This window comes from Acomys minous, assembly GCF_964271855.1.
Source record: "Acomys minous genome assembly, chromosome: 18".
Classification (NCBI taxonomy): domain Eukaryota; kingdom Metazoa; phylum Chordata; class Mammalia; order Rodentia; family Muridae; genus Acomys; species Acomys minous.
The window spans coordinates 20569069-20587591 of record NC_140501.1 but is presented as its reverse complement, the minus strand read 5'-3'; the positions used below and the strand labels follow the sequence as shown (position 1 = coordinate 20587591).

General features: G+C 41.8%; 1 protein-coding gene across 16 annotated transcripts in view; it reads left to right on the top strand.

The window, feature by feature from the left end:
- The window catches only part of LMO7 (LIM domain 7), a 197832-nt gene that overhangs the window by 123359 nt on the left and 55950 nt on the right, over window positions 1-18523 (top strand). For all 16 annotated transcript variants that reach the window (XM_084768125.1, XM_084768127.1, XM_084768126.1 and 13 more), the window contains 2 exons: window positions 13671-13701; window positions 15751-15864. In XM_084768125.1, the coding sequence (XP_084624251.1) occupies window positions 13671-13701; window positions 15751-15864 (145 nt within the window). The remainder of the gene's footprint in view (window positions 1-13670; window positions 13702-15750; window positions 15865-18523) is intronic.

Sequence of the window (18523 nt, the reverse complement as noted above, 5' to 3'; positions counted from 1 at the left end):
GTTATGCGTAATGAGTCTCAAAGGGGAAGCTGAGCTGAGGCTGTAGTGTCTGGACAGGGGCTCCTGACATGACTGTCTTTCTCTCTCTGTGTGTGTGAAATGTTAAGCCTCCTCACTGCAGAAGCATATACGGTGTCCCTGCCTTGTGCAATACAACATGAAATGAAGAAGAGATGCTTTCCCATCTGGAGCTTGCTTGTGTTGAGGAGGAGTGTCAGAGGAAAGGGCATGTAGATATTCCTGTGATTAGGAAAGGAAATGGTGTTTGTGTGACTGGGGGTGGGGCAGCAGTGGGCTGGGATGGAGATGGGGGCTTGTTGCTGTTTATAGTCAGTGCGCAAGAGGGCGAGTCAAAAACAAATCAGAACATAAGAGCTTGCTTAGTCCATGGGAAGCACTGATAATAAACTGGGAGAGGTTCCGTTACTTACTCAAACACCTTACTCTACCAGTTATCAAATTTTTAATTGAGGACGAGGAACAAATAGTTATAATGGAGTCTCTTCCTCAAGAAGGAACTATCTGTGGTGATGTGGTATGGATTATTCAGATGTAGTATATATTTTACATACAGTCATTTGACAGTAAATATACAACCATCGTGGAGCACATGCAAAATAGGATCTAGGATATGTGTATCAGGGACTAATTGGAAGTGTATGTAGGTTGGTTAGACTTTGTTTTTCTAGGAATGTATCACCCTATCACTGTAATTGAGAAATGGAAGACCAAATACTAATTTTCCTATGCCTTTAAATGTGAGTCAAGAAAGCTTTAATGAAGTTTCCAGTGTCGAGTGCCCAGCTCTCCTGACCTATAATTCAGCTTTAGTGCATAATATATTTAGGAGTATCTGTTGAGATCTAGGCACAAAACTGGTTCTTATATCTATCCCCTTAAAAATTTATTTCCGTTTATATGTGTGTATGTGAGCATGGTTGAGTTTATGTGCACCACATGCATGCAGGTGTCTACAGAAGCCAGAAGAAGCCATTGGAACCCAAGAATGGAGGATAGTGAGCTGCTCAGTATGGGTGTTGGGAACTGAACCCTGGTCCTCCTGCCAGAATAGTAAGCGCTCGTAACCACTGTGCCATCTCTCTCGCCCCTGGGTCTTGTCCTTCGATCTGACAGCATGTTTTCCATTAAGGTGTCTCATGTATATTCCTACCCGGCTATTTGCCTTGCTCATGCATTTAATATTTTTCAAGTTTCAGTAATTAAATGAGCCTTTAGTTAACTTCAGTCCCTAGGAAGCCCCACCCCTATGCCTAGGATATTGTTTTTGATTAGAGAAATTAGTTGAGTTCTTCAATTCTGTAAATCAAAAATCCACAGATAACTTTGCCCCCAGGGAACTTTTGATACCGTCTGGACATATTTCTGATGGTCTAGAAATGAGGGACGTTTAGCTAAGGGATGGAGGTAAGAATGATGCTTCATATCCTACATAGCACAGGATATTTTCTGTATCATAAAGAATCATGAGATTCATAATATTGGTACCACTGAGGCTGTGAAACCCGCATTGGTCTAAAATAATTATGCTGATTAATCTGAAGCACAAGTAAAATCGTGGGAAATATAGTTTCTGCTAATTCCTGTAGGCACTAAAAAGAAGCTTGCAAACAATAGGCACATAGCACAGAGGTGACTTATTACATAAAACTTCAAGACTGGTGATATTTTAAGGGAGGCTTGCAATTTTTGTTTATATATTTGTTGGGGTCAGAGGTCAGTTCTTGCCCCCCAACTGTGTCGTGTCTGGGGCTTCTATTCTACAGCTGTGCTGTGCACTCTAGGCTGGATGCTGGCAAGCTTCTGTCCAGGCCTCCTGATACACAACAGCAGTGTAGAAACTATAGATGAATGCCACTGCATTCTGCTTTTTTTTTTTTTGCGGGGAGGGGACAGGGCCCAGGTCATCAGTCTTGCATGGCAAGCACATTGGCCTACTGAGCCATCTCCTTGGCTGAGATGCCAAACTTTTCAAACAAGTCTTGCTTGTAGGCAAGGAAGACTAGTTTATTGAATAATAAAAACAGTTAAGAACATGTTACAGGAATGGTTTGGGATGTGTTATTTTGATTATACAAGGTTTATGTCCCATAGAACATAGTCAACACATATAAAATTACAACTAAGGAATTGGTGTAATGGTATAATAGCTTATAGAAAATGATTTATATCATCTTAATGCTTTATAGAGAGCTTTTGTGTACATCAGCTAGGAAATCCTCATTCATACAGCAAACACTTCAAATAACTGTTTACTTTTCACAACCTAAATGTATTAGCTTCTCTCCCTCTCTCCTTTTTTTCCCTCCTCTGGCCCTGTGTGTGTCTCTCCTTCCTTCCTTCCTTCCTTCCTTCCTTCCTTCCTTCCTTCCTTCCTTTCTTCCCTCCCTCTCTTCTTCTTTTTCCACCTAAGCTCTTCCTCATGATAACAATTGCTCCCTACCATTTCTTCAGACTGAAAAGAAGTATCTTTTTTTGTTAAAGATTACATATTATACTATATATAATATACCACATATATATTAGTTATATATTAAAATTTTATAAAATATAAAATTAAAATTATCTTTAAGAAGCTAAGTGGTGTCTCCATGTACCCATGTACACTTTTATAACCGTTCTTATTCTCTGTGATGCTGAGGATGGATTGCCGCATACCTACTAGCCAAGCACTTTTGCATAGAGCTACATCCCAATTTCTCTTTCCTTTTTACAGTTGTCCACTCTCCTCCTGAGAGTCCGCACTTAGGGCCTGGCAGCACTAAGAGGCAGGAAATGCTTCAAAGTTACATTTTCTCTTGGATGATTATTAATCATGCTATTTTATTTACTTAAGAGTCTTGAGAAGACCTTTGGGAACTTTCCATCAGTGGAAACTTCAGCTAGCATAATGGAAAGTGTCTTTTAGGGGGCTTCTATCTTTTATGGTTTTTTTTTAATTTTTTAAATAATTTATTCAGATTACATCCCACTTGATATCCCCTCACATGTATCTTCCTGTTCCCCCCTCCTTCCCTCTTTCACTCTATTCCACTCCCCTAGTCTTGTGACAGAACGGGACCTCCTCCCCTACCATATAATCACAGTCTATCAGGTCTCATCTGGTAGCCTGCTTCCCCTTCCTCTGAGTGCCACCAAATCTCCCTACAAAGGGGAAGTGGTCAAACAGGGGGCACAAGAGTTCATGTCAGAGTCAATGTCCACTCTCCACTCAACTGTGGAGAATGCACTCTCCTTTGGCTAGATCTGAATAGCGGGTCTAGGTTTACTGCCTGCATTGTCCTGGGTTACAGTAGTTTGTGCAGGTCCCTCTGGGTCCAGATCCTCCAGCATTGATGGTCTTCTTGGAGGGTGCCTGGACCCTCTGGGTCCTTCTATTTCCCCATTCTCCCATACCACTCTCACCTGGAGTCCCAATAGCAAGTCTTAGCATCCGTCCTGATCCCCTGCTGAGGGAAGACTATCAGAGGCCATCCATGTTGGGCTAGTGTCCAATTATCTGTTTTGAAGATAGATTCAGGAAGGAAATTGTTGTTGACCTCAATGGGCTCTGAACACATTATTTTGATAAAGTATAGATAGCAATATTTTAGTATATGGTAAAGAGAGTTACCCCCCCCCACCCCAGGATTAAGAAGTAAATGCTTTTTATTATTATTTTAAAAGGCTACAGTTAACGGCATTTGCAACAACCGAGGGAGGGTCTTGAGGCTGTCTGGGATTCTCATCACGATTTAATAGTTGTTCAAACTTGGAAAAGTTTCTTTAACTTTTAGAGTCTGGGTGTTAATTTCTAAATCATCAGCTTGAAGTAGGTTAAATGAGATAGTAATACGGAACAATATAAAAATGCTTAGTAAGGATGTGGTTCCAATTCCGTGTCAAAAGATCATAGCTGGAAAATGGCTCAGTAATAGCAACAGCCTTAAAGATGCCAAAAAGTTTAAACAGTGAAAAATTCAAACTATAAGGGAAATACCTCACTTGGTTCATAGTTTCTTAAAATTTTAATTTTGTACATACTCATGAAGACAACAAAGTACATAGTACATTTCTAATTTCCTTTTTTTCCTTTCCTTTTTTTTCTTTTTTGCCCTGAAGTCTTGTTATGATGATGCTAGTTACTTTTTCCATGACACAATCATTGAGCGAAAGTGTGTCAGTTGGCACATGACTGCTGTCCAATTAGCATAAGCCTCCCGATTAGACGACTTGTATTGGTTGTATTATGGTAGACTTCCAACCATATTCTAGATTTGGCTTTGAGCATGGGTTCAAGTCTAGAGAGATGCACACCCTACAGAGCTGTGGTCCAGCATTCTAGCACGATGCATTTTGTAACAATGAATGGTTTGATAAGGTTTCCATTGCTGTGAGTATTTGGCCCCTGACATTTCCCTTGGCTGGGGAAGTGCTATTGGGGATTTAGTAACTGTTTGGGAGCTGTGGGTAAGATACGATGGATGGATACGAATGCACCCAGTTACTACTCAGGCCTCTCATCTAGCTCTCTCAGGAACATCATGGAGAGAGTCTGTAACTCCTTGTTAGCTTTTGCTGCAGGAACCACCACTCACTCTGGGTAGTCATTCCTAGGTTACCTGGCCTGTTTTCCCGCTTCTTAACCCTTAGTTAGTCCTTGGTTCTCTCCTCTGCGAATACTTGTTTTTCAGGTGATGCCATTCAGTCATAGAACTTACTATTTTGCTCTATTCTGGCAACTGTATGAAGCCCCCACTGTAGAGCTCTCTCTTTTAGTATCTTACTCAACTGTTACCTGTGTTTTGGCTTTACCTTACAAATGCCGTGACCATCACATCTAACCGCAAACCCTCTCTCTCTCTCTGCTGCTGTAGCTACCTTGCATTGTTGGGTACAGGAGAAAAGATGGTGGGTGGGTGAGTTTCTTTGGGTGACAGCCCTTCTGTTTTCTCTGAGCCGTTTATACAATTGAGTGTCCTAACTGTGTTTAATAAACAGATCATACACAATTGTTCTCAGTCTCTGCTCAGTAGTTATACTGCCTTCTACTGCTGTTTGTCATTTGATGGTATTCAGTCTCAACTGTGAACATGGCTTTATATCGTCAAAAGCTTATAATGTAGAAAAATTAACCTGATCTTTGGTTCAGAGAATTTGGACCAAACCCACCTCTTAGCTCCTGAAATGGCATTCTTCATTTGTGTTAAGTGACACTGTGTGTTAGGGTCCTTTGAATGCTTGCTTTTTTTTTCCTTCCCCTTTAAATAGAACTGTTTTATACGATGTGGGAGGGATGTGAAATTTAATAAGCTATTTTAAAATGAAGGTACTTAGTCACCCATGATTGGAATTAGCATTATGTTGCTAGGGCAAAAACTGTTGAATTTCCAAGAGTTTTCCCCCCTCACATAGGTGAGTGTAGATATTAGGCTATGTATTCATGCTCGCTGATTTTCTCCAGGGGTGGGGGTATGTTCCTGGTGTTGCTCCTGTGGTTCCACACTAAGCAGATAGAGCTGTGTTCTGTGGAGATGGCAGAACTAAGCCCCTGAGTCCCAGACCTCCCGCATCACTGGAAGCTGTCAGCGGGGAGGCAGCTTCATTTATAGCTGGAAGGTGGGAGGGAAGAAAGGAGGTTCGAGCTGCTTTCCTGCAGTGCTGTTTTGAGAGAGGGAAAGAAGGAGTGGAGTGTTCTAAGAATTCATCTCCATCGTCTTTTGTTCTCACTTCCATTTGACGCAGGGGAAGGTGCCAGTGTTTGTTCTATTTTAAATGATGGGATGGATGGATGGGCTTCCATTAGTAGAGCTTCTATTAATAGAAATGGAGCTGCAAACCCATAGATTCCTAGGTGCCTGATTGGGTTCTGGCATTTGGAATGGAAAGGGCCCCTTTCTTTGGAGACAGTAGTGTTGGGGATTTTCTTACCACTGTTTCTTAGTCCTTTAGTGTTCCAGCATTGATCAGAACCCCTAGGTTTCCCTCCCCTGTGTAGACAGGCTGCCTTGTGGCAGATGCAGCACTGATGTTGGGAAGGGGATATTGATCACGTGGTGTCCAAGCGTGAGGATCTGAGTGTGAAGCTCTAGCACCCAGGTGAAAAGCTAGGCATGGCTGCACATTCTCTAACCCAAATAGTGAGGGGCAGAGACAAGCCGATCCTGGAAGAAAAGCTCAGCTTTGGGCAGTGAGAGACCTTATCTCACGGTAGTAAGGCAGAGCTATTGAAGAAGGCACTTAGCGTCTTGCTCTGGACTCTACATGTTCCTGCACTTATAAGCATGTACCATTTACACATACCATGCACATGCATACATAAAACATATACATGTTCATGCAAGCATACATTTTAATACACACATACAACCCATATATATATATATATATAGTACATATAACATACACAGCCCACATAAGCATACATGTATACACAAAATATATATACAAACACATATATAGCATAGATATATTGCACTCATATAAACAAAAGCAATACATATATAATGAGTACACACATATGCACATACATGCATACACACATACACACATTTATATACATGTTATGTAAATCCACTTGTGTGTGTATGACACCCCCATATATTACACACATACATATGTGTATATACACATAGATAGACACATATATCGTGTCTCTCATACTACACAAATACACATACACACCACTCATACATGTGCACATTCACACACACAACACATACACTTATACACTTACACACACACACACACACACACACACACACACACACAGAGCAAAAATGATGTTATTTACCATGGTTTGAATGTGTCCCCCCCAAATGTTAGAACGTATCCTCAGTGCAGTAGTTTTGGGGGTAGGATGCTTAAGGTGACACGGCCTCACTCTGCTGAATGACTGGGTTAATGCAGTCACTGATGGGTGGGTGAGAAAAGTGGTTCCCAATGGAAGAATTTGTTTGGTCCTTTTCTTTTTCTCTACCCTTTCTTCCTTACTTTCTGTATCCAGATGTGGATCTCCTTACCTTGGACTTCCAAGCCTCCAGAACTGTGAGACATGTACTTATAAATGAGTGAGTCTGGGTTGGGTCCTATCAACAGCAGATGAAGGCACAGCTGTCCTTCCATTAGAAGGACATCTGCTTTGTGTTGTCCCTGCTGTCTCCCCACCCCCACTTTCCTCCACTCTCACGCCACATATATCTAGCAGACTTAAATCAGATACTGTCCGTACCCTTTTTCTTCTTTTGGCCTCACATGAAAATCAGCATTCAGGACCTCATTTCTGGTTTCCTTTTTACTAATTTCTTTTTTTTTAAAAGAGTTGTGAACAGGTGTCCACTGGTGGAAGCAACAGTTGGAAAGTAAAGATTGTTTGGTGGTTTGGAGAAGGACCAAGCATCTAGGGAGGTCTGTTTCTCTGATATCAGCATAGTTTCCCAAAAGGCAACGCCCAGGTCAGCTGGTGGCACCCAGGGCAGGGCCAGGCTGGGCTGGGTCTCCAGGAAGCTTCCTGGCTTTGCTGTGGGAAGTACCCTGGGGACATAGTCATTTGATCTGCTCCAGTTGTCCTGTGAGCAGAGGGAGCCAAGGAAACTTATTCTGGTAGCAGGGAGGAGACTGACCCGGTGTGTGACTGTGCTTGAATTCCTAGGGGAATTTCAAGAATTCAGAGGTACTTTGTGTTTTCACAGAGGAGGCCTGGATTTGAGGTGGGGCCAGAATTCTAAAAATTATCCTCTCTCTCTCTCTCTCTCTCTCTCTCTCTCTCTCTCTCTCTCTGTGTTTCTCTCTGTCTCTCTCTCTTTCTGTTTCTCTCTCATCTATCTGTCTATCATCTATCTATCTATCTATCTATCTATCTATCATCTTCCATCTATTTATTAGGTGGGGAAGGGCCTTTGTATACCATATTGAAGTTACGGAGGTTGGAAGAAAACTGATGGGAGCTGGTCCTCTTCTTCCACCATGTGGGCTCCAGGGATGGAAGTCAGTATGGGCAATAAGTCCGCCTACCTGCTGAGCTGTCTTATTGGCCCTAGGCCAGACTTTTCATTGTGTTAAGCTTCTGCGTTGGGATACCTGAGGTGAATTTTTCCAGCATGATTCTTTGGCTGCAAATTTTCCTCTGGAATGGTACAGTCCGAGCTACATTTGGTTGTAACTGAGATTGGCTTTGATAACGGAGGATGAGAACTTGGGGAGAAGAGATGGTATTGGAGGATGGAAGAGTCATGTCTTAGGGAGTTATGATGTTGGGTCAAAACAAGGGGAGATCAGGGACTGGGTAGTGTCTGGAGGGAAAACTGAGTTCTGAGTCATGGAGGAAATCAGAACAAGTGGGAAGTGCTGTGCGGCCTGACTAGTGAGGAAAATTCCCTCCAGTCTCTTGGCCCTTGATCAGCTGGGCTGGCTCTGTGAGCGGAGGTAACACACACACACACACACACACACACACACACACACACACACACACACACACACACACACACGATGCCTTTGCCAGCCCTGTGAGTAATTCTCTGTTAAACCACGTGCTGGTGTGGCTCCAGTTTTCCCCAGTCCCTGAAGCGAGCAGGTGAGGCGAGGTGGTGGGTGCAGCGAGTGGGCCCAGAGTTAACTCCTTGATTTTCAGAGCCTCATTGGATGGAGCAGCGGAGCGCTACTGGCTGACACACACTGGCAAATCACCGTCCCTGCCTTTAACATTTTCTTCCCAAACTGCTATCAGCTATGATGAAAGTGGTTTGTTTTTTGGTTGTGTTTTGGCTGTATAGACATTTCCACCACCCAATGATGAGGATATTAGAAAATTTAAAGGACATTTGGCCCTGACAGGCTCTGGTAGTCCAAGGATGAGTGGAGAGGGCTGCCTTGGTACCAGTGACTACATGTGGATGATGACTATACTGGGTGCCTCAGCTTTGTTCTGACCTTCTTCTACAAGTAATTTCTGATCTCACTTGAAGTTATCCATATTAAGAGGTCAGAAAAAGTATAATGTGAAAGCGTAATGTGAAAGAGTGTTGGAAGTTATGTTTCATTCAAATGTTTCTGCTCATGGGACAGAGAGAGGAGAACATTTATGTAAGGGAAAATGGTGACTAGCTTCTAGCTACTACCCCTAGCTCAATAGTTGAGTTGATTAGATAAAGATAATGATAATTAGGGACCATCACGAAGAGTTTCATTTCCTTGCTTGGCCTGGGTTAAACAGTTTTAATCTCACTGACACCCAGGGAGGCTAGGCTCTTGTTTTACAGGCCAGGATTTGAGGCAGTGAGTTCATAAGACCAATTTCTTGCAGATGATTAAGGGGAAGTCAAGACATACACAGACTGGACCCAAGAAGTGTCTTATGGGCCAAGCTGGCTCCTCATGGAAGGACCCCACGTCACAGTTGTCCAGCAGAGTTAGAGATCTGGGGGAACTTTTACTTTCCTGGTTCTCTGATTAAAATCTACTTTGTGATTAAGACCAGTGCTTTAAAAATTTTTTTTAAATAGTAAAGAAAGGACCAAGTTTTATAGTTCCCAAGTTCTGCATATACTACAGAGCTGTTAGGGTCTGCTGATGACCACACTGTAAGCCCACAGATGGCACAGTTTGAAGGTTTGCAATGGGCCTAATTCTTTGTCAGGCAGCAAAGGAATTGCCAGAGCTATTAAATTAACACAATGGATTAGTTAGCTCTACTTGCTATTTTGTGAATATTAAATGTGGTATCTAAAGTTAGGGCATGGTCTACAGGCTATCCATATACTCAAGATAGCCATTTTTATATATTATCTGAATATAATCACTTTATCCTATTTGCAGTACATTTGGTTTTTTGTTTTGTTTTGGTTGTTGTTGTTGTTTTACATAAGTATGAAGTCTTTGAGTTGTTTTTGTTTTGTTTTGTTTTCAAATACCACCATGCATAAGTTGGCCTGTTTTTATCTGTCTCTTTTTTGACCCATGGTTTTACAAATTTGTATTTTACTGTAGTGTTAGAGAAAATCTGGAGGTTGGGGATATGGTTTAGGTTGCTCTGTTGAGAACAGGGAGCCAAGTTTGAAATCCCTGCACCCAAGAGAAAGGCTGAGCATGGCTGCTTGTGCCTGTAACCCCAGCATTGGAGTAGGGAGGTGTGGCCCAACAGTGAGATTTTGTTCAGTTAGAGACCCAGTCTCCAGACGAGGAGGTGGAGAATCATAGAGAAAGACACCCAATGTCCTCCTGTGGCCTCAGAATTGGTATATGTACCCCCAATTCCTAACTGTGAGTAGCTGTGGAATTTGAGTCAAATTGGATAGATGTTAAAAGTAAGCTAATGTAATTTAATTCTTTTTCAACAGCATATGAATATTAAGAGTCTTCGAGGTGTTTGTTTTAGGTCTCTTCTTGCCAACTTGCCTTTTCAAAGTCAGATAAATGCATTAATAAATGAGAGCATTTGTGTATCTTGCATTATGCTGATCATATAAAATATTTTAATGCACTTCCAAAGTAAGCAGACCCTTTATTTGTGTACTCGAGACAGCAGTGAGCAACAGTACCTAGAACTATTCATATACTTAGGGCAGGGCTAGAGGATGGAGCTCACTGGTAGAGTACTTGCCTACCATGAAGCTCTCGGTTTGGTTCTCAGCACCACAAAAACAAACAAATCCAGGCTGAAGATCTATAAGACATGATTGTAAATACAAGATAAGTATAAGATATACATCATAAATATAAGATAAGGAGGGGCCAAGATGAAGCTAGGGAGTGTTGTGTTAAGCTACTTGTAACGTAAATGTCAGAGTCCAACACACAACTTCACTAGGAGACTTTCATGGGAAAAGTAGAGTGAAGAAGGCCTTCCCTCCCTGGGCCCCAGTTTGAGGACTGGCCCTCTGATCAACGTAGAGTTCATATTTTGCATATTTGCTCTCATCTGTTAAAATAGGGGACATTGTCTCTAGTTTATCAATAGAAAAACCCTGAAAGTAAATGGTCCAAATAAACAGAGCCCACAGGACCCCACGTCCATTTCTAAAATGCTCCCTCTCTCAACGTGGCATCACGCCATGTTAACTTTGGACACACTTGCCTGGTGGTGGAGTCCCTCATCTCAAGCCAACTTTACTTTCAGTTCTGGCTTGTGTGGTCACTCGGCTTGGTAGCCTGAACTTCCTCCCTCCACTTGTTCATTTAAAAGGTCTTAGGGGTGTGCCTTGTGGCCACCCAAGCCCAGGAGCTGTCTGCTTCCTGACTTCACACACTGGGGTGTGTGTGTTCAGCGTGAACTCTACTCCAGCAATCTTTGGCCATGTGAATTCCTGGCATTACGTGTGTCGGTGATAGGAAACTAATTTGGCTGGCCTGTGTGTCTTTGTGTTCCGGAGCGCGTTGTAAATGCTCATACTTAGAAAGGAATGTAAAGTGAAGGGCAAACATGCGAGGTCACTGCTGTTGGATCTGTCCCAGAATAGCCTTGCCTTGTATTTCCAAAGATTACTTATCGTTATAAAAAGTCCGAGGCAGATGGACTGGAAATCTTTATTGCAAGCTATTGAAAGGAGGCAGGGCTTCAAGAGGCCTCTATGATTCCTGGTGCTCAAGTTTGCTTATGATAAAGTGGGGTAACTTTGAGACCCATACATCTGTGAGACCAATCATTTATGGACTTTTGGACTTTGCATAATTTACTACTTGAAGCAGTATGCTGGTCATCATTAAAACAATGAGCTGTGAGTTCACAACAGCTTCTAATGATATTCCCCACTTACAATTTCCAAAACAGAATTCTATTCATTTTTATAGGACAGTTTTCTCTTAATCTAAGAGATACGTTGTAATATGGGCACTGCAGCTGTGAAATTTCTCCATATTAGTTTTCTGAAGTATAGTACACAAACAGAAAGATATATGTATTGCATAACTCAAAGACCAACTCCCAAGGGCTCACTTGACACAGTGCTTGCCCTGCAAGCATGGGAACTTGATCCCAGAACCCACGTTAAAAAGAAAAAAAGAAAGACCCATAAAGTGGTTAATTTGCAGGTCAAAGATTCCTTGGAAAGTAAACACAGTTAGGTAGACAGTTTCTGGATCAAAATTCAAACTCTCAGCATTGAAGAAGCCTTGCTCTCTGCCACTGTCTCTCTCATTCTCTGTTCCAAGGGTACCAATCATGGTCTTCAGTCTGGAAGCAGATGTTTTTTTTTTTTTTTTGCATGTTTGACTACCATTATATTAACATATCCATACTATCTGTACTCTTCTTCTTCCATTGCTTGTGAGACTGATCCATACCATAGAATAAAGTTGCAGGCTGTTCAATCGCATTGGCATCTAGGGCTTCACCGTGTACGTATTCCATAAGGACACTAGACAGTCTGCTGTGTATGATGTCTGCAAAACAGATTGAAAATACTGTTCTTAAGCATACACCTGGAAATGGAGTTACTGGGTTGTGGACTCTGGGTATATATAGTTTGTGTATACGCAACCAAGCAGGATCAGAGTGTAACTGTACCAAATGTTTCTACCAGCATGTGAGGGCTGGCGGATTTTCCTATTAATGTTTTTTCTTGGTTGGAGCTGCATATTTAGTTCGTGTTGTGTTGTGTTTGCTCCGTGCAAAGGAATAGTTGTAGGGACTTGCAAAGCTGAATTCACCCCTCATCTCTGTATTCACTCTCACCTCAGTTTTCTTTTTCTCTGTATGAATTAGTGCTTGCTACAGACAGAGCCTGCTCGATAAATGGGATATATTCCATGTACATGTTGACAGCAAATGCATGTGCATATATTTTTTTTCTGTGCTGATAGGCTATGTTAGATGCATCCTAGCTCAGGCCTCTGCAGAGTGGTTCTCCCTGATGTCCTGTGTTGTTAATGATGGAAAATATGTACTTTGGTACTTGAGGGAGCCCCCCCCATTTCTGTTATACATCATTAAGTCTATTCAACACAGATGTGGTATCTGTTTTCTTTTGGCTTTCTCATAAACATCACAATCTTTAACAGGCCAACAAAAATGTCCTGCATCCCTCTAATAGAATTCCGACTGTTCAGGTCACAGTTCATGGCTTTTTTTTTTTTTTTTTTTTTTTTTTTTTTTTTTTTGAGACAGGGTATCACTAGATAGTCTTGGCCAGAACTCGTTAGACCTGCAGCTCTGCCTCTCTGATGATGGTGTTAAAAGCATCAGATTCCACACCTGGTTCACGGCCCATTTTAAAAAACTGGAATATGGAGGCCCAGGATTTTAGCTACTTTGCTGAAGATTTTCTTGGGTGATGAACCTATGGACAGTGGAGGCAAACCTTGATACAAAGCTGATTGCTTGGATTTCACCCTTGGTTGTATGGGTCTCCCAGTTTTCCTGTTACACGCACATGTTGATTTCTGCTTTAAAGCCCTCAGATTGCGTTTAAACACTATTTAATGAAAATTGAATAACTCCACAGACTGTCATGGATAAGACAAGAAAAAGAGCAAATGATTTCTTTTCATAGGAAATTTACTGTAATATTTAAATAAATGTCTGTGGGAAAATTTTTGTGCTATGTGCTCTAAGATTTCTGAACAGACAAGGTGATTCTAACACTGCTTGAACTTTATAATGGAAGTGAATTTTAGTTATAGTTAATAATTTAAGGTTCATGGATAGTATTTAATCGGTATGTTCTTTTTCTTTACAGACAAGAAGAGACTGACAGGAGACTGAAAAATGTAAGCTGTATTTAATGGGGTGCTATAAATAGCTTTTTCTTTATGTTCTGTAAAATCATAATGGATCTAAGATTACACAGTGCCATCTTTTCTAATTAAATTTTCCCTAGAATCCAACTAGTTCTAGTCTAAGTGTTTGTAGTATAATGCATCGTTAGACTTTGCACAGAGCTGACACTGGCATAAGAGGGAAGATTAGGTTTCAGGGGCTAGTTGTTATATTCTAACCTGGCAACACCAAACTCAGTTCAAAAGTTTTAGGAGAGCAAGCCAGAGATGATCAAATTACCCATTAAAGGAAGATACTGTTGTAAATGTACCATAGTTTCTTTATCCATTCTTCAACTGAGGCACATCTAGGTTGTTTCTAGATTCTGGCTATTACAAATAAGGCTGCTATGAACATAGTTGAGCAAATGTTCTTGTTGTGTGATGGAGCATCTTTCAGGTATATGCCAAGGAGTGGAATAGCTGGGTCTTGAGGCAGTAAACCTAGACCCCCCTATTCAGATCTAGTCAATGGACAGTTGTCGGGGAGAGCAGGGACTGGCTCTGACATTAACTCTGGTGCCCCCTATTGGACCAGTTCCCCGTGGTTGGGAGGCCTGATGGCACTCAGAGGAAGGGGAAGCAGGCTGTCAGGATGGGACCTGATAGGCTGTGATCATATCGTGAGGGAGGAGGTCCCCTTCTGTCACAGGTCTGGGGAGCGGGGAATAGAGTCAAAAAGGGAGGAGGGGGAAGGGAAGATACAAATGAGGGGATAACAATCGTGATGTAATCTGAAAAAATTATAAGAAAAAAAAACCACTGACTGCTTAAGAACTCTATGTAAGTATTCAGTATAGGCTGGCACCATGCCCTTAATATTCTATAATTATAGAATATCCTAATATTCTATAATTATAATATCTTAAAGCAATGACTTTATTTAAAAATACGCTCATCAATTACTGACTTTAGGTGTTCATTTAGGTGTAGTTTTATTGAAAAAATATTGACATAAACAGTTTCAGTTGTGAGCCAGGAAGGTGTCTCAGTGGGTATAAGAGTTTGTTGTGCAAGCCTGGTAGCCTGAGTTTGGATCGCAGAACCTGTGTAAAAAAGATGGATACAGTGGTGTGCAAATATTCATAGTACTCATAAGGTGAGACGGGAGTCAGAGACAGGAGAATCACCCAGAAACTCATGTTCGGACAGGGAGTGGAGCAGCAAGCTACCAGAAAGGCCCTGCCTCAAAACAAAAACGTCTGCAAGTTCTCCTGTATTTTTTTCACATCTGTGAGCATGTGTTCTCTCTGTATTTCTGTTTTGTCTGTCTGTCTTGTTTGCCTGTCTGTCTGTCTATATGTCCGTCCGTCTGTCTGTCCATCCATCCGTCCATCTCTGTCTCTGTCTCTGTGTCTCTTTTTCTCTGTCTCTCTCTGTCTCTGTCTCTCTGTCTCTTTCTCTCTGTCTCTTTCTGTCTCTCTGTCTCTCTCTCTCTCTCTGTTTCTGTCTGTGTCCCCCCCCCCGCACCGCCCGTCCCCCAAATACCCTGCCTCACCACTCCACAGTTTTACTTGTAGGTTATGCTGCCCTGTCTTTTTGAGACAGCTTCTCATGGTGTCCACTCTGTTCTCATAGTTTCCCATGTACACATATGACCTTTGACCTTCTGATCCCCTTGCCTCCATCTTCTAAGTGAATGGGGGTGGGGCGGGGGTACGGATGTGCACCACCAGGCCCAGTTACATGCAATGCTGGGGACGAAACCTGGGGCTCCATGCATGCTGAGAAAGCCCTCCCCTGATTGAGTTCCACCCTTGTACTTTCCTCTTCCCACTTTCCTCCTCTTCAAAGGTAGAGCACATGATTGCCTCTTAACTGAGAACCCATCTTGGAATAATAAAACATATCAAGAAGTATTATATTTCTAATGCCCACATTCCTTGCCATGCATTTAAGAGCCTTCTTTTCAACTGTAAAGCACTATGATCTGCAATTTATCTACCTGCATTTGACCCGGCACCTGGGTACCAATCCACTGATCTTGTTCTTTCCATTTAGGTTTTGATAACTTTGTACTGGCTGGGAAGAAAAGCACAAAATAGCCCCTACTATAATGGTCCGTACCTCAATCTGAAAGCCTTTGAGACTCTTTTAGGCCAAGCTTTGACTAAGGTAAGAAGACAAACTCCATTTGGCTGAAATAACTAGTTACTTTATCCTGCTCTTCCCGTCTGCTTGGCATCCTCCTCTGCAGCAGACGTGGCCGATTTGTCTGTCCTCCTTTCTTGACAGGGCTAGGTAGGCAGTGTGGTTGCTTGCTTTCTGGCTTCATGTGCTTCCTCCAAGAACTGAGTTATCTATTCCAGAGCAGGTTCCGAGGTACAGAGCTTTATGTCGTTAATTTTAGGTAATCTGATGACACATGCATTCTTTTTTATACACTATATAACCTAACTGTTTCTATACTCATTATGAACCCAACCTGCAGTAAGAAGGCATTTTTAGGGCTGTTAACATTTATGGGAGTTACTCAGTTAGTTACTTTATATTAATCTGTTCTTGTGGTGGGTAATTACCTCTAGGGACTACATTGCAATATCACGGTGCTGCCAGTGTTCACTGAGGAGGAATGCATATTAAGAGAAACTTGATAAAGTTTTGCTTGTTTTAAGGCACAATCTCAAGTAGTCTATGCTATCCCAAAGTTGCCATGTCACCAAGGATGATCTCGAGCTCCTGATATCTCTGCCTCTCCCTCCCAACTGTCTGGATTGTAGGCATGCTTATGATTGACTACTGAGAAGGTTTTAAAGTTAGAATCCTTGTTTTTATTTTTATTTGTGTATGTGTGTATAAATAAACATATGTACAAATACACACACATATTTATCTGTTTGTTTATTTGTGGGATGGATACAGGTGAGAATGGGAGAGTGCTGGTGTCCTTGTTGAGCAGACGAGAGCATCAGATACTCTGGATGTTGGAGACCAAAATATACTGATTTATTATTCAAAAATCTTTGTTTATAGTGCCCTAGCTGAAAACAAATTCTCTGTAGAACTATTAATTGAGGGCATTTATAAGAACTGGAAGAAAATGCATGCTCAAAATGATATAATATCATCTACTTAACACTTGCTTCATGAGATTTTTCTGATGATTAAACAAAAAGATAACTAGTATTTGTTTCTTACACATTGTAAGAATGAAATGAATGTTACTGATGTTTGGAACAGAGTAATATTTGGTTCTGATGGAGACAATTGCCTTCCCCATGACCATTATTTTTTAAAAATGGAATTATAATGGTTTGTTGTTGGTTTTGTTTATTTGTTGTTAAATTGTAAGATATTGATAGCCCCTTAGGTTTGGGGCGATAGCTCAGTTGGTAAAATGCTTGTTATGCAAACATGAGGAGAGGAGCCTAATCCTTTGAATTCATGCCATAATGTGGAGTGTGCTGACGCACACTCATCATCCCAACCCTGGGTAGGCTAAGACAGTAGGATTCCTTGGGCTTTCTGGCCAGCCTGTATAACCTGCTGGGCAAACTCCAGACTCATAAGACACCCTGTTTAGATCTCAAGAACTATAAACCAACAAAACAAACACAAGGTAGATGTCTCTTGAAAAACAAGACTGGAGATTGACCTCTGGCCTCTGTACACATATCCCTACATGGGCATGAAAACTCACACATACATGGACATCTCCACATGTGCAGTGTATGTGTACATGAACGCTCAGAGGACAGTTAGGAGTTCTGTATTCGCACATTTTGGATGAGATAGTAGTTGAGCTTGTGCCACATATACATATCGTGTTAGATGTTGGAGAGTGACTCGCCTACCAGAGAGCATAATTGCCTGAGAATGGAATGCAGATCAGTCCCTGCTGTGGAAGAAGGCAAGGCTCTGGTGAGGGCAATTGTGGGGAGTTTTGGGTACAGGGACACCTGGGCTTCACAGTCCTTGGAACTAAGGGGGTATGCAGTTAGAAGCTACAGGGGACATGGGCCTGTGGGCTAGTGCTCTTTATAGCCATTCTAGGTTTTTATGGTAATGAGTTCAGGATGAGTAATCTCAGGGCAGAGTTTGCATGAGGATTGCCTCTTTAAAGGGTGTTTGCACTCATCAATGTCAGAGTCAGGGTGCTCAAAAGACTTTTTTTTTTTTGTAGCTGAGACTGTGGTTGTGGTCCTATTATTCCACCACTTGGTAAGAATAGACACGAGACACATACGAATATGTCATTTATTTCTTACCAGTTCTTTTAAAATGGAAGGCATTGTGTCCAGTGTGCTTTCCCAGGGCACCGACAATGCCAATTAGAAACAGCAACGAAGCAATACTCAGTGGAAGCTGTGGTAGTACAGTCAGATTATAAGTTGGGGATGACTCACTTTGGGGGACTTGTCAGGGTGAGGTCCTCAGGCTGCAGGGCTAGACTTGGGTTATTTATAACAGACCACGTGGTTCCTTGTCAGTCACTTTAACATTTATGATATCAGAAGTCATGCTGTGTTAACTCTGAGGTTTCAGAAACTATGAAGGCGTGTGTTCAAGAAACCTGATGGAGCTAAAGATTTACTTAACCATGTTCATCTCCTGTCTTGAGACATAGCCTCTTGGCACTAAGCTTGGCTTCCCCAGCTGCTTGGAAATGGCAGGTGAAAGGCGGATCCTGGCGTATTCACGCCCAGATGTCAAGTTTAATGCCAGCATGAAATCTCTGTACTAGCCATTTTTAGCATTTCAAACACTTGTCAGACAATTGACTCATGAACTGATGATCTGACTTAGGCAGAAATCTGCTTGGAACAGCTGTTAA